Source organism: Centroberyx affinis, unplaced genomic scaffold (assembly GCF_046629955.1).
Source record: "Centroberyx affinis isolate AG114_WGS23_722 - 3 ecotype Tasmania unplaced genomic scaffold, CSIRO-AGI_Caff_v1 ptg002873l_1, whole genome shotgun sequence".
NCBI lineage: Eukaryota > Metazoa > Chordata > Actinopteri > Beryciformes > Berycidae > Centroberyx > Centroberyx affinis.
In genome coordinates this window covers 36,800-53,803 of record NW_027281006.1, presented here as the reverse complement: position 1 = coordinate 53,803, position 17,004 = coordinate 36,800, and the positions used below count along the sequence as shown (strand labels likewise).

Below are 17,004 nucleotides of genomic sequence, written 5' to 3'. Positions count from 1 at the left end.
CTGATGGCTGATAAGAGTAGAAAAGCTTACCACATCTGGAATTTACCAACATTTTATGGCGGGCCATGATTTAATCTCAAAGAGAGACTTAGAGATGCAGTGAAAAGAAACTAAGATGATTATTGTGATTTAGTTGGATACTATCTTGAGTACAAGCACATCTGTAACCTTTAACTTTCCTCTGGAAGACGGTAAGAGGACATTAAGACCAGGACCGCTCGCCTCCTCAACCAGCTTTACCTAGGACTCTAATAAACCCGGACACCCACACAGTCTAACTCCTGGTGCTGTTGAGTCCACCCTGTTCATTATTATCTATGCTGTTTGCACAGTCTATTGAACTGAGTACAGTTACTGCCTAGTCCATCCTACCTAATGTTGCACAATCTTAGGGAGCCCCTTAAGTCCCGAAAAGTGATATTTTCTTATCTTGTGCGCACAAGTTATTATCTTGTGGGAACAAGATTAAAAAATATCACTTTTCGGGACAATCAATCTTGCACCACTCATTAAGTCTACACAAGTCTTTGTATACTTTAGCTGCAGGAACTATATGCATGCTTCACAGTACTGAGAATTTAGTTTGTACATTTCATCCTTTTGGGTACTATCTTATGATATGCACTGCTGGACTACAACTAGCTAAGTTACAGCTGCACTCCATTTGAATGCCCAGTGATAAAATGCTGCATCTGCATTTGTAGTTTTATATGTAGTTTAGTGTCTATTGTATGTCCTGCAACATGTTTGTGCACTACTGTCAGCATGACAAATTTGAATTTATTGCATTTCTGATATATATATAATAAAGGAAAAGAAAAGAAAACATATGTAGACCCTTGTCTATGGGGAAGATAACATTAATGAACAGAAAACGTACACATGCATGCAATAGAGACTGGGAACACCATGTTGTTGCTGTGTTATTACTGCATTTTAAAGTCGACAGCTGGAGTGTAAGCACTTTAGTGGACAAGCTACACAAGCTAACTAATTGATCTGTGGTGCTTTCAGTTTAAAACATGTTCACCTTGCTTTGGAAATGCCTTGACACGGGGAGTCCACTGCTTCCAGTCACCAGACAGAGAAGTCCTTGCATTGCGAACCGACGGAGCTTGTCTAATCATACCGTTACAGATATGACGTTAGCTTGCTAGCTAGCTCAAATGGCTGGACACCCCAAAATGAGCAGCTGTCGAGACGAAACTCACCGTTTTAATTGACGCTGCACCCCTCAAACGCAGAGTCCGTCTTCCAGCTGAAGGCAGTTTGTCCTGCCAGTCTACCCCGGCCCTGGAGTTTGAGGAGCATTTTTGGAAACGTTGCTTCCCATCTTGCTCTGCAGACAGACAGCGACGCGTCGCCTTTAACGGGATCCAGACAGACGAGCCAGACTTCGGCCGACAAAAAAAAAAAAAAAAAAAAAAAAAGAAAAGTCACACGTGTGTCTGGAGCCGGAGGTGAGAGGGGAAGTTCCTGTGGTACAGCCGGCTGGTGCAAACTGGATTATCTTCTACCTTGGTTTTAAATAAGATGTAAAACAGCAGGGAAATGATCAGGATAAGGCAAAGGTCGCAGGGAATAATGGGAAAACCAGCAATTTGACGTTAGTTTGACTCTTTTTAGGCAACTTGATGGTGTTGGGTTGGTGTATGTTTGCTTATTTATCTGATGTGCTATTCTCTGTGGAGGATGTTTTTGGTCATAATTAAAATTAAAAGTCCAAATAGAAAAGTAAAAGAGATAAAAATTAAAAAGAGTATTATATTACTACACTACTAGGAATAATCAGGCCATAATTAAACTTAAAAAGGAAATTGAAAACGCAAATTTAGAATGTAAGGTGATAATTTCAAAATGTAAAGTGACAATGAAAGAAGTGAAATTTAAAATGCAAGAGCTTAAATGGAAATGCTCACACTGAAAGCTTAAACTGTAAAGATGAAATTGAAAATGGCAATGGAAATAATGTAAAAAAAATGTAAAATAAAAATCCTCCATATTTCTCAGTGTGTTCCCTTGTAACTGCTGTAGCCTATTTCCCCTGTCCTGTCCTATATTTTTCTCTCTGCTGCTGCAACGTCCCCCCTGTTTCCCCACAGGGATCATCTACATTTTATGCTGGGGCAACTTATGTGCTTTTATGTCATGTTTTTTTTTTTTTGCTGTGGTTGTTGTTGTTTTTTATTGCCATGTCATGTGTTTTTACTTCATGCCAAGTTTCCCTTACAGGACAGTAAAGTTTAACCCCTTTAAGCTGACTCAGGAGGATACAGTTTTATTTACAGCAACATGACTGTAGAAAATCAACATCTCTGATAGAGGATCGTTTTGACTGGATTTAAAGCAGTAGTTTCAAAACATCAAAAGCAATCTGCAGGGTTTTGTTCCAGTCAAACACAACAGCAGGTGATTTACTAGTTCCTCCTCTCAGGTTGAAGGTGTGTTAATGATTGAAATCAGATTTTTGTCACAGACCCAGGTGGAGTGTTGTCTGTGGGCAAGGGAGTGTGTGTGTGTGTGTGTTAATAACAAATACCCAACAATAACCACAAAGCCTATTTTTTACCTCCCTATAATGATTAGATGAAGACCTGGAAATATCCCTTTAATTTTTTTTCTTTGCAACCTTAAAGTATTCTATTAACTCAGAAATCTATGAGAATATGTGCTATGCGTAAACTTTTTTTTATTTTATTTTTTAGCCAATTAGAAGGCTGTTATTATCAAAGTCAGACAGAAGTAAACAAGGTTTTCAGTGATATCAATCTTATTTTTTTTTTTTTATAAATGACTGGATATATAATAATGGTATTTATTCAAATATGATCATGTATGAAAATAACAAAACATTTAAAAAATGTTTTAAAGGTCCCATATTATAGGATATTTCCTCTATTTATATACATATATGATCAAAGATGTTTAAGACATTCTTAAAAATTATTTTTTTTGGAGTAATTAAAGTTATTGCATTTTCAAAAATCTTTTGTTTTCTTTCCAGGCAATTTCATACCATCCTGTAAATGCTCCACCACTGGACTTGGTCCTGATTGGTTCTCCTCACTAAAGAATCACTGAAATCCCTCCAATCAGGCCGGTTCTCAGCATTTGAACTGGAAAGCCTCCAGCTCTTTGGATTATAGCTGGTGTTGTTGACCAATCAGGGTCCAGTATTGTGACTGTTCTGCTTTGCTTAATTCAGTTTAACAAATTAAATTAAACTTTAATGCAATAAGCCACAACTTTAATATAAATAAGTCTGTTGGTTGATATCACACAAGAATGATTCAACCTGTACAGTCCATGAACGCTTTGACATTTGCTGTTCTAAACAAATGAGAAAGTCCCTCTTTCCCGGGGAAAATCCTCTGCTGCACAGGAAGTGATGCTTTTTTTTTATCTTTATGGAAGCAACAACAGCAGTTTGTCTGGAATAAATAGAAGGTAGAAGAAATATAAGAAGCCACAGTCTACTTATTACAGTATGTTGGGCCAGTGCCGACACAGAGTGCAAAACACTAAAGCAATGGCCGCTTCTCACCAAGAAAAACAAGAATCATTCAGATCATCATTTTAACTAAGCTACATTTATTTGCAAGCATCATGAACATGTACGTATCATGAGCCATAGGATATTTGAAAACAAAATCATGAAAAGTAAAAATAATATGGGACCTTGAGACATGAATACAGATTACAGAATTACCCCACTAATGAAGAACCTTTTTGCAACATACAAATAACAAAAAAAAAGACATATAGAAATGTGCATATGTACAAATCCACTTGATTTAAAAAGGGAAGGATCAGTATTTTTAGAAGCCCGTCTTAATGATCACAAAGCAAGGAGGTTTTCACACAGACTCTCAGTTTTTGGTTCTCAGTACTTGCATTAGACTGTGACAAACACCATAATGCTAGTCCAGGTCAATGGCACATGAAACCATTACACTCACAATTTCATGCAAGCCGTTATTTATGTCCATAGCTGTAAGGACTTGATTTTAAATTCTACTTCCTGTTGGCAGTAGCAGTCCCAATCACACAGTCGTTCACCTGCAACAGAATAAACACAAACCATTAGATGGCAAAGCAGCACTAACCCACTTAGAACTACAGGGAGAATCCACCCTTGGATCCTCTTAACACTGTTATATATCATCAGTCTGTGATGTTCAGTGCATTCCAGCATTATTTTGTAACGAAGTGTCTTAATTAACTTTTCTGCTATACCCCCTTTCCCTAAACCTGCCTAATCTACTCATACTTCAGTTAGTGATTTCCTACATTTCCCAGAAAATCTTGCGACAACCCCCAGAGAGCAGGTGTACTTGTAACTTGTAATTTCAATTAAAAGGTATTATCTCGATGTGACGTCACATTATCTATGTTTGGCCAGTTATCCATAGGAATGAGAAAAATAAATCATAAAACAACAAAATGGTCAGGTGACTTCTCCTCCCCAAACCCTCATTCCAAGTATCCAAGTAAGCAAGAAAGGACAAATAAATTATCTAGGAGGCTACTGACCTTGCTGGCGAATCTCAAGGAGTTGAGAGTTTCCCCAAAACTGTCTGGCTCTGGGGCGATGTTCACAAACATCAGGCTGGGGCGAGAAAGACAACACAGAAATAAACAACAACAACAACACAATATTAGCAGTCTCCTCCCACATAAATTAGTTAATTTAAGTAAGGCACAGGTTTTGTTCTTATACACTTAAACAATTATAAGTAACTCAAACTGGGTGGGGAATTATACGTATTCATGAAACTAAAAATTAAATATAATATAATATCAAAGAGAGTGTCTGTTGGATTTGGCCAAGGGTGTATGGAATTGGCCACCAGTACGTTACTTGCTGCTGCTGAACTCACGTTTTGCTGTTGCCTCCCAAGCAGCTCTGCAGAAGGTAGGTGAGCTTGGAGTTCCTGTATGGAATGTAGCTCTCCTGCAACACAAACACAAGAACCATTTACATCTCGCCAAAACCCAAATCATTTCTGTCCAAACATGAACTGACCTGAGAAGTGTAGCCTTTTGCGAGCCCAAACCCAGGGTGTAAGCAGATCCCATATCTAAGCCATGAAGAGAGACTATGCACCGCAAAACCGAGCCAATCGGGTATCCGGTGCTACAGAAACTATTGCAGTGTTCATTCTTTGATTTTACACAGAAGTGGTGCTTGTGGGCAATTTCACTTTTGGTTCCACATCTGTTCTTTTTATGGTCCCAATTATGGTTCTACTGCGGGTAGCAGTGCTAAAAATATATTTCTTTGGATGCTTCATCTTAATAGCGTTAATTCCTAATATTAAGAAAACACTTAGAAAAAAATATGGCTATAGTATTATTTTAATTTCCCCATTTTGCCTGTAAGCGCTGGTTGTGTATTTGCTGTGGTGGAGAATGAATAAAGGAGGAAACGCTGTATGGAGAAACCCAGCCCAGAGTACAGGGTGTCTGCAAGTTGAGACCTTTTTAATACCAGTGAGAATGAAATAGGAGACTGATTTCACCACTGAAATGAATGGGGGAAGATGAAAAAACCCTGCAATTGAATGAGACTAAGGGTCTTGGTGACTGGGCCAATTTCTCACCAGAAAAACTGTGCACCAAATACACCAAAATATAAAAGGCCAAGTACTCAAGGACTTTTAAGGCCTCAAATTTAGATAATCAAATCTGAGACATTTGAAATACTCTGCCAGAACCTGCAGACACCCTGGAGTCAGTTTAGTAGTTTTCATCTAGGCTCCTGCTGACAGACCTTGTTGGCCAGGGCGGTGATGACGATGCCCAGGTTGGAGAGGGAGCCGTTGATGGCCGTCATCTCTTTGAAACGTTCGCCCTGTGACTGACTCTTCAGCATCCGCTCACTGCCGGCCAGGTCCACCAGGCACAGAGTGGCTGTGCACACAAAAGCAGAAAATAACAAGGGACAAAAGGGGAAAAACAAAAACATTCATTAGAAATGAGTTATGTGCATAAAAAAAAAACTTGAAAACATAAAGAGAGAACATATCACATATGAAGAAATTGCAGCAGTCGTGGACAACAGAACATTTTTCTTCCAAACTATTTAACTTCAAAATTGTTCCACTCAAATCCAAAAATTACAGCCAGTGAAATATTCTGCACCTAAATTGAAGGTATTCCTTCTAAATACACGTGAAGTGAAGCCAGTGAATTCCTGATACTTGCATATTCCATTTGGAGCTTTTCTTCAATGGTCTTACTGTACCCTGGGAATGAAGTTGCTGTATACCCGCTGAGCACATGGGATCATACTCACACTTGCAATTGACGCCCCTGCCGGTGTTCGCACCCTCTATGTCCAGCTGGAAGACTGAGTGGGAGCGAGAGGAGCGGTCGTTGAGGTTGGTCTGAGCTGTGGAGCGATTCTGATTGGCCAAGGCGATCAAGCCGAGAACCTGGCAGAGAGAGGAGGAGAAACAGGAGAGGGAGTTTAATGTGAGTGGCTGAAATGACCAGTTTCAGCCTGACCTTTAGATGCATCGGCTTCAAAATGGAAGGCAGATGGAACCTATTCAGAAACTGTCAAGAATGGATGTCCTATTATTGGCAGAAGAATGGCAATTATATTTACATTTTGAATTGATTTAAAAGTGAATTACCCCAACTCTAATGTCAAAGAGTCAAATCTTTAATATGGATTTACAATTTTTTTTAAAACAGAAAACAAAGATCAAACACACAATACAAACAAAGACAAAGACACAATAATTGTAGGCTCATTCTATGGTAAAAGTTATCTCTATATGTACACACCCCAAGCGACTCAAGAAAATAGTTGCTAGAAGTTCACTTATTTTCTACTAGCAGAGAAATGTCAGTCACTGTTGACCAAAATTGCACCGTTTCCTCATCTGTCAGTGCAGACTTTGGGCTGCAGCTGAATTACTGGGCAGCTTCACCCAATCACCTACTACTCCACAGCAGCATATAGATGTGGCTGCTACAGTGTGAACATACAGCATGAATAGACTGCACAATTATGTCTAAATGGTAATCCAGACAATTTTTCCTAGATACTGTGATCACGATCATTAATCTTGATGACTTGGAGAACACAGTTCTTTCATTGCACTTTTTTGCTCATAACCACATCAACATCTGGACCACTTTCAACTACAGATGCAGCTCCAAATCAAATAAAATGACATTTGATGTTTCTATATGGCCGAATTGTCCAATCATCAATTGTGGAACCTACAACATAATATATGTTGATACATAATAAACTGTGCAACCTTAAATAAAACACTGAGGTATCTGCAGTACCTGATCCTCACAGGTGACCTTCTGGTAGGTGAGGTTGGTGACCGTCACGTCATTGTTGGCCAACTTGCGGATCTCATGCTCCGGCCTTTTGTTGGCCTTGCCAGTGTACAGGAGGTCCCGCAGGGTCTCATTATAGATCTCCACAAAGCTCGCTGTGAAGGTGAACTGAGATAAAATAGAGACAAGGTCAGGAAGTAACAAAAATGTTTGTTTTTACCCCCCTTTTCTTTACCCTTACCCATACCTCCTCTACAGATGCAAACAAAGTGTATGCCATGTTGCCTGAATGCATAGAGGATTAATTTTGCAACAGAAATCTGTAGGACTTATCTGTAGGGCATAAATCTACAAGACAGGTTAGGTGTTTTTTTTTTAGTGCGAAATCAACCAAACAAATGTAACATTTTTTAAGATCTCTAACGCCTTGTTCACACAGGACGCGTAGCGTCCAAGTACCGCGATTTCACGCGCGAGTCGCAGTTGGGTCATTCACACAGGAAGCGCATTTCTCCGCACCGGCCAGCGGCTCTCCTGGTCTACAGGAGGAGAAAACCCCGTGGAAACAGGCTGTAGGCTGCTTACATTGTGTTCCAATAGCCAACAAAGCTTCATCTGTTCACTGCTGTCCTTGTAGAAACAATGCTTACAGCTCACTGTACTTTTCCACATCAGGGATGAACTTTATATCTTCCATATTCTTCACTTTCTTCACAAACTCCCTCATATCAAAGCTGTGATGTTTATTTGTTTTCTCAGCAAGAGTCGTGACTTGTGATCAGGCAATAATTAGGAAAGCCTAGGGGACCTAGATATCTCTCTCTCCCCCTCTCTCTCTCTTTAAATAATGACATATAGGCCTAAATGTATCCTCGTTTACTTTTGTGGTAATTCCATAACAGTCGCAATTTTCAAAAGGCAAGTGATAATTCAAAACCAGATAGATAATCATCCTACAATGTATTGCATTTAAAACTTGTATCAGTGCAGATGGATTCAGCAACAACAGTGAAGACCCTGGTAAGTTGATAATTTAATATATTTGTGCTTCTGTGGTGATATAATGGAGATATGACCATCAATAGTGTTTTCTATGGTGTTTTCCTGTGAAATTCGTGCACGCAGAGAAAATAGACCAGACGCTGAAACTGACGCTCCGCTCTGCGTCCAGTGTGAACGACCTGACCCAGTAACATGGGCGCTGAAAGGAAGCAGCCTCCGCTTCGGGGCCGTTCCGCGTTCTGTGTGAATGCACCCTGAATTTAAGACCTAAAACTGTTTAATTAACTGTATGAAGGCCTTGAATTTAGCTAATATAAAACAATTTAAGACTTTTCCCAGTATCTGCAAACACCCTGGTATACTTAGTAGCATTCTCTAGCCACCTCTGTCTACCTACTTCCCTATAGTACCCACACTGAGCATATAACCAACCTGCCAGCCCTGCTCTCCCAGTTTCTCAGCGGCCCGGAAGATCTGCTGTACGGCTCTGGGAATGACCCCCCTGACCTCTTCCATATCGTCCCCCTCCATAGTGAACGTTTTGCCGCTTCCCGTCTGGCCATAAGCGAAGCAGCAGACGTTGTAGCCGTCCAGTGCAGACTGCACCAGCAGGGAGATCTCCTCGAAAACCTGAGAACATGTTGGAAGTTTTAATTGCGGAAAGACAGTTTGACTACGCTGCCGCCCACTGTGGCAGGTAACAAGTCATCGTTCAGCTGTCTTGTTCCATTACAAAAAACAAAAACATAATTGGCTGGTAAAATACTCAAAGTGACAATTGGAACGGCTCTTTCCACATATCAGTCCAAGATATCTTTGCAACCGTACCCATTTACAATTTGGTCTTATCCAGAGCATCTTACATTGAATGTGCAGGCAGGAGGTTCTTATCAGCACGTACATCAACAGCAGAGTTACAGGTCAATTGTACAAAATTGCAGTTTATCTGGTAGCAATAAAAAAGCGGAACCCCTGCATCCAAAAATACTTTCATACTGGGTGCAGGACAGAAATAAGTAGTAAAGAGAAAGAGTCTAAGCACTGAAGTTCTTGCTCCTTGGTAGCTTTACTGTATGTTTCAGCCCCATGGCCTTCTTCAGAATCGTGGATAAGACAACTTTACCATACCAAATTTTTCCATATTTGAATTTAAGAAAATCCCATTGCTGAAATGACAGAAAGTGATGTGAACCCAGCCCTGAGCCAGGTAAACACTGACTACTCCACACCTATTGAGAGGACAGTTTTAAAGGATAAGGCTGGCGTTTTTTAATGCATTGCTTACCGTCAACAAATCCTATGAAAATAACAAAATCAACAATGCGTTTGCTCTACTCCCATTACTTTCTGACTTCCCACGTACCATTTTTAGCCGTCAACCTGGAAGCACTGGCTCCAATTGTAAGCTAAAAACCTTGAAATACAGCTCACAATGACATAGTTTCAATTGTAAAAATCGCTAACTGTTACCACGAAAAGTCAGACTGTTGTAGTTATTATCAAATTAAATTGGGAACAAATTCTTCATTACGCCGGGGACTATTTTCGGTGCTACGGAACTACTTTCCTGAGATCGCAATCGTGTTTACAGCCGGCTTATTAAGTTGTTTGAGGAAAAAGTCGGCCGGCCCGGTGCATCGCAATGATGAAATATGTTGCCCAGAGCAACGCCATTGCTCTTTGACATGTTTTTAATCCTTTTTTTTAATACAATGGAGTTCCATGGCTGCTGGGACATGGCTTCATTGGGCACCGGCTACATGGACGAGACTTGTTGGCAAAGCAAAATCATTGCTGATTTAGTTATTTTCATACGATTTGTTGACGGTAGGCAATGCATTAAAAAACACCAGCCTTATCCTTTAAAGACAAAGTGTGTGTGTGTGTGTGTGTGTGTGTGTACCTCCTGCTGGGAAGCACGGGGGCCGAACACCCGGTCAAAACTGAAGTTGTAATTCTTCTGTGTGTCTCCAGTTCGGCCAGTATGAGACTGAGAGGCAGAAAGAGAGAGGATGGATTTAGTTTTTTAGTTCATGATATGCTTAGGCAATTCTTTGAAAGAAACAAAAGGTCACTCCTTTCAGCCATTAATTTGATTACTTGATAGTTCAGGTGGGGAGGATCTGTGTCTCACTCAAAGACACTTGACAGGGAAGGACACATTGGCTCTTATGGGAATCAAATCTCTGACCTTCCAGGTTTATTATGGTCTCTCTAACTGCCAGGCCACCCTGCCAACCTCCTTAATGCAAAAATGTGAAGCCAAAAACAAGCATTTGAGGGGATTAAACTAAGAGTATCAAAATAAATATATGTGGTTACTTTTTTTTTTTTTAAACAAAATTCACATTCCTTGTTAATGCAAAGGAGCAGGAAGGGAAATGAACACCAGTTACCAAATGGTTGTAATTTATTTTGCTGTGTGGCCAATTTGACAGGTAATCCATCATTTTAGGAGGTATTTCTCTATCCTAAAAAATCAATTGGCTCCTATAACAGTCAATGTGGCAGGGAAGACTTGGAATGTGTTAGCCGTGTCTGTATTAACTGTGGCCTGCAGGGGAAAAAAACTGTTTCCTGCTCTGCAAACAAGCCTTGGGGAGGTCTGGGATGCTGGCGAGGTTCTCACCTCCTCAGTCTTGGCCAGGGTCAGCGTCTTGTTATCACTGGCAGGGAGCTGGATGTGTTGGCTGAGGCCACCACCCACCAGGGGGCGCACTCTACAAAAGACCCTGATGTTGCCCTGTAGGGGGAATAACAGTATGATGGACAGACCAAAAAGAGAGCAGCATCTCTTCAAAAATGAATGTGGACTATACAGACAAAATCATACAATTAAAATAATGTAGATGGGTTAATTTAAGGGGCCTTAGGGTCTTGAAACTCAAAACTAGACATGGCAACTTGCCTTGAGCTCCTGGATGGTATTGTGGAGCTGTCGGCGCTCCATCTCGCCGGCATGCAGTTCGTCCTTCTGGTGGGCCACGGTTTCCTTGAGAGACCGGACCTCCTCCTCCGTGTCTGTGAGGGTGGTCTGCAGGCGGGCCAGAGTCGACTCCTGCACTGATAGCTTCATCTGGAGTGGAGAGGAAAAGGGAAAGAAAAAAAACCCCAGATGAAACATTTGGCTTTTACCAAATCCAGCACTGTAAAATATGTTCTGTTTCAAAATTTCACTCATTTCTTGAATGGATTTGATGAATTTGGTAAATGTTCACAACACAATAAGCATCTGGGCAATAGGACTATTAACATGGCCATATCACTTATTAGCTGATAATTATTCTTCACAAAATCAGATAACACAATGTGCAATGAAAATGGGTCTACAACTACACAACAGCATGTGTATTTAATGTTTTAACACCTGGACATTATCAAACTAACTCAATACGTTTCCACACCATGGAAATGTTTAAATGTGTGTTGCAACAGGACCCTCTATTTATAGCACATCCAACAGAATAGAAACTGGGGGGTTTCCAAAAGAGACTCGTTGTTACCTGCCCAACTGTCTGCTAGAACAGATAATAATGGTCCTATATACCTCAACGGGTAGAGTATGGCACTAACACTGTTAGGGTTAGGTGTTGGTAATGTAAGTGTCCACCACATGGCATGTTACATGACAAAATTTACCATTATTTAGCTGCTGTCCGACTGCTGACTTTATACCTTGAGAGTTTGGAGCTCTATCTCCTGGCTGTCTCGGAGGGTCTCCATGACCTTGTATTTGTCTTGTAGGTTGGACAGATCCCTCTGGAGGACATTCTTGTCAGTGGTGACGTTCTCCAATTCCTCCCTGACTCCTGACAGAGCCTGCAGCTCCTCCTCGTACTCACTAAAGCCACAAAAGGATAGCACATACAGTATGTACTCCCAGCAAACAAATTAACACCAGCACAGTATAATGAAAGCAACAACATGTTATCAATTATATGCAAGTTTACAAAAAGTGAGATACACAGTCTGACAATTCTATTTCCTCAAGCAGGTTGTGCCAAAGATTAGGCACATTTCAACTTTAAAACGATATTGCAAGCCACATCATAACTGCAGTATCTATCAAAATGATCAAACTGTGATATTGTTCAGCTATGGTACCTGATCTGGTCCCTCTGCCTCTCAAGCTCCCTCTCCATCTCAGCCTTTTTCATTTGGCTTTGGGCCATCGAGCCCCTCAACACTTCATTCTCCTGGTTGACTGATTTGAACTTAGTCTGGTAATTATGGATCTTGCCCTCCATGTCGCTGACCTTGCCCTTCAGGTCCCAGGCAGGCCGCCGGGAAGCCCCGCCTCCACCTGTGGATAACATCACCATCAACCATTTGACATTAGATGTCATAGTTTGATTTACAGCAGTTCAGACCTTCCTGCAATCTGCCTTTCAGCATGTCACTGAGCACAACCCTTTGCAACTTTTGCCAGGATTATGTACTTAATTTAGACCAAACTGCGAGGAATGGGCTTCCAATAACAGCCCAAAATTAACATCATAAAGAGATTGGAAACACCTTATATGCAAAAAGGCAAACATTTATTCCAGCTGAATGAGTGCAAATCAACAAAAGCGCACGAAACTATGATATGCTTATATAATACATGCCGCTATATGCAATGCTGCCTGAGGAACAGTGCTAAACTTGAAATACGTTGCTGGAATTTCACCTTTTGCATCTAAGCCACTCCCAGTCTCTTTAGTTAGATTTTTTTTGTTTACTTATGATCAATCCCATACAGACACATGAAAAAGGAAACTTAACTTTTTGTCCTCCAGCCACAGTGGCTGGTAAATGCCAAAATTTATAGATTTTTGATATCTTGCACCAAATAAAACCTCCAAACGATGGATTGTTATTTGTCAGAGGGGCTGGTTGCGTAAGCGAGCGCTGGTTCACCTCATAACACAGCCTTGAGCGTGACCACGGACAAGAGGTTATACATGTAATTCAGTAGAGGTTAATCTGGTGAACATGGGAACCACAGTGGAAACAGATTTCTTACCTCCTTTTGGGCCAGTAGTAGATTTCACAGCGCCTCCCTTTGGTGCAGTCGAAGCAATAGTCTGTTTCAGGACACCTGAGGGACATATATAAACATCAAGATTAAGAGGTGTCTGGCAAATTATAAATTAACACTACTCTTAAGTACAGCCAGGGTCCGAAATTACCACCTGCCAAGCGGCAAATGCAAATAAAAATTTTTGGCAGATAAATAGATCAGGGTCACCTGCCACACTGGCCGGTAATTTTTTGAGACGATAACATTTGAATGTCTCAGTTAAATAAAGTCTTTGTCTATTCTAAAACTTTGAAACTATACTTCAAAGGCTTTCTTATAATTTGAATTCTGCTGCATTTCATCAAGTATAACAAACTTGATCTACGAATAAGTGAGTGAGCTAGTTTTCATTAACACATAATAACTGATGCACGAAATGGCACTGTTAATAGGCAGCACAGCATGTTTCCATGAAAAATGCATATAATTTTTCTGTCTTTAAATTTATTCTTGGCAGGTAAATTACCAGCCCCTGGAAGGTGAGCCATAATGTTAATTTAGAACACTGAGTACCGATATTAATATAATAATATATTGTCAGCCGTTAAACTGTGATGGTCAGTTCATCTCACCTCTGGAAGGACCGACAGCAACAGTGGCAGCTCCCGCAACTCGGACCGGCTTAGCTGTGAGAGGAATGACGAGTGAGAGGAAGATTTTGTTATGTATCCAATCAAGACAGAGGAATTTTACGGTAAAAACATTGACTGCACTGGAAATCAGAAGAGCTGAAAACTTGTTTGATTACACACAGCAAGACTTAATCCCCCCAAGCCTCGCCTCAATTTCTTTCATATCCTTTCTCTGTGCATCCAGAAATACTTTGAGTGGGTAAGTTAAAGGGCAGAGATAAACAGCTGGAGAAACCGTCCCCTTGCACCATGTGTGAGGTCCTGTCCCCGCATTATGCAATCAATATTTACTGTGCATGTTGTCGATATCTCTGCGTAAATTCCGGCAAGAAAACTGCCTGTACATTTTCTGACCGTGGCAAATAAAGTGATTCTGAAATTCAAGTTTGAGTTGGTAACTTACAAACAGGTGCCCTAGTGGTTGCAACAGGAGGCCTCCTGCTGCCGATAACGGTTGCTGCTGCCTTTGGCTTGACCGGCTCTGAGTCCTTGCGCATCTTCTTCTGCAGAAACAACAAGAACACCATCTTAAACCATGGCAACAATGGCTTGAGTCATTGGGTTTTAACACTAAACTCTCCTTGACACTCATTTCTTTACCTGGCACAGCTCTACAGCACATGATGATTTTAGGGACTGAAAGAATATTTGTCACATCTGTTGCCTGGGCTCTGTGGCTTTGACCCTTGCACCCCTTATTGGCTTGCCACATACTTAACATTATTCGACATTTCAATCTGACTGAACTTTGTCGCTTGTTATACCATCTTTACCCCATCATAACTGTCACTCTCCACTCTGTACAACCTGATAAAATAACGTCTAAAAAATAATAATCTTCAGAAAGAGCAATAAACTGTAACAAAAAGAACTGAGATAGTTTTACTGACAACTCAGTCAGCAAAATGATAGAACTGGATGCTCACTAAATTGTGCCAGAATTAATGCACTAGATACCAAGCAGTCAGGAGAGCACAGGCTTGTCCTCTGTCCCTGCTGAGCTACCTAACCGTACATAACAGTACAGTGTTAAATGCATTTACATTTTTGGCAATTAGCTGATGTTTGTATCCAGTGGAGCTTGGTGCAACACAGTAGAATAAAACTTCAGTTGCCAGATCACCAGCATTTCAAGAAACCAATAGTAGAGTGCAAGGCTCAGAGTGACAGCACCCTTGCAATAGATGTAGCAAATATTTCTGTCCCTACAATGACCATGCATGACAGAGAAGGGCAAGTAAATTGAAAAAATTAGCTAAAGGGAAAAAGGTATAAATTATTTTTATTACAAACCTGAGCAGGTTGGAAGTCATGATTGCTCTCCGAGCTGCTGGTCAGGACCCTCTTGCTCGTCATGACTGGCAAGCGGGATGTGGTGCTCTGCTGAGGGAAACAGGTAAGACCAAAACAGAATATATCATAGAAAACAATACAGCTCAAACATTAACGAGTCTCTTCCAAACAAACCCCCATCAGGAATATGGTAAACGTTCCTTGTTCTTTATCTATGAATGTGTACCGTTAAAATCTCAGACCTGAAACAAATCCACAATCTAACGTTATGTCTCCGATTAACAGAATGAAGAAGCTCCTGTTGGTGTGGTTTAGTGGCATCATATGACTTAACCTAGCTAACGTTAGCTCTTGAATGAATGAATTAGCTAACTATGTTGCTTCTAGCAACAGTAACAAACATGATCGTGTGGTCAGTGTCTGCTTGTGTGGTCAGTAGTTGTGTGGTCAGTAGTTGTGTGCAGGTCAGGACTCACCTCTTTACTCATTGCGCTTTTTCCTGAAATAAGACCAATGACAGAAAACAGTTTGGTTAGGAAAGTGTTAGTTTCCATTAGGGACAAGCTGGCTAACTGTTAGCCAAGTAAAGGATAATCATTTCTCGCAAAGATCATCTAACGTTAGCGCTGGGTAGTTAACGCTGTATTGTAGAAAAATAACATAGTTAGCTAGGTTTTCGCGACACGAGAAGAGAAATTTCCGTAACGTATTGGATGAGTTTCGTAATTTCCAAATCAGATCAACAAAATAGTTAATGTATTTAAAGATTTACCTTGGTTGATGTTGGTCGCTAGCTCTCTTGTCCACCGTCTCCAGTCGTTTGAATTTGAAATTTAACTGTTTTGGTGGGCGCTTCACACGCGCTGCTGTGATTGGTTGAGCCAGCATAAATCCCACCTCCGTGTTTATGCGTGCTTGTTGTGTCGTGCAGAGTGTGCCGCTTGGGCGGGATTTACGATGCTCACTCGGTTGCCAGTGCAATGGTGAAAAAACGGTCGATGAATTGACGAGCGAACCAAAACCTCCTTGGGTCGGCGGCGTGGCATTCATATTTTGTTTTGTACGTCGCTTATGTTTATGTTTATTTAAGGATCCCCATTAGAAGCACATGGATGTGCCTCTAGTCTTCCTGGGGTCCTGAACATAGAAATACAATACAGACATACAATAAAAAAGTACAGTCAACTTAGGATATAAAAACAATCAAGCAAGCTAAGCAGATATACGAATGAGTGAAATTAAGGATAAAGTGATAACAGATAACAGTACAATTAAACATAATAACAAAGAAAAAAAAAACTTAATAGATTAGTTGTTTTGTACGTGGCTGTGGATGAGAGCGTCAGCTGAAATACAATACCTACATTTCTTGTCAAATTTTGATTCCTTTCTGAGTCTGTTAAAGAATGGGCTACTAACGTTATCTCTTTATAAAATCACTGTAAATTGTGCATTAATTCCTCAAGACACGAATATTTTTGTTTTGGCCTTAAGTCAAAAGACAGTTTGACGTTGGTCCATCTCCTCACAGTCTTGACCACAGGCTTAGCAGATTTGAGTTTCTGCCTGTATCTTCACTTACAGGCAGAAAGTAAAATCTGCTAAGCCACATTTTTATTCTCTGGCCTTTTTGGCCCACTAATCTTTTAATCTGTTGTCATGTCTATAACTGTCCCTTGTTGTTGCTTATTGTTGTCGTTGGTATGTTTC

At 40.6% G+C, this 17,004-nt stretch overlaps 1 protein-coding gene across 1 annotated transcript; it reads right to left on the bottom strand.

Annotated features, from left to right (window-relative positions):
* Positions 1-2,876: 2,876 nt before the first annotated feature.
* kifc1 (kinesin family member C1) lies at positions 2,877-16,100 on the bottom strand. The gene is made up of 18 exons (XM_071536451.1): positions 16,067-16,100; positions 15,771-15,793; positions 15,295-15,381; positions 14,405-14,504; positions 13,942-13,995; positions 13,313-13,387; positions 12,412-12,610; positions 11,983-12,148; positions 11,216-11,383; positions 10,937-11,050; positions 10,211-10,297; positions 8,740-8,937; positions 7,309-7,473; positions 6,299-6,437; positions 5,774-5,913; positions 4,881-4,954; positions 4,534-4,609; positions 2,877-4,059 (listed from the first exon to the last, which is right to left on the bottom strand). The coding sequence occupies exons 2-18, from the start codon at positions 15,780-15,782 to the stop codon at positions 4,015-4,017; spliced, it is 1,899 nt and encodes a 632-aa protein (XP_071392552.1). The 5' UTR covers positions 15,783-15,793; positions 16,067-16,100; the 3' UTR covers positions 2,877-4,014.
* Positions 16,101-17,004: the final 904 nt, after the last annotated feature.

Excerpts from the sequence above, each read along its gene's own strand:
- kifc1 (XM_071536451.1), bottom strand. Across the intron at positions 13,996-14,404 it reads AACCACTAGGGCACCTGTTT|CTAAGCCGGTCCGAGTTGCG; the intron begins GTAAGTTACCAA and ends TTCCTCTCACAG. Across the intron at positions 12,611-13,312 it reads TACTACTGGCCCAAAAGGAG|GTGGAGGCGGGGCTTCCCGG; the intron begins GTAAGAAATCTG and ends TGTTATCCACAG.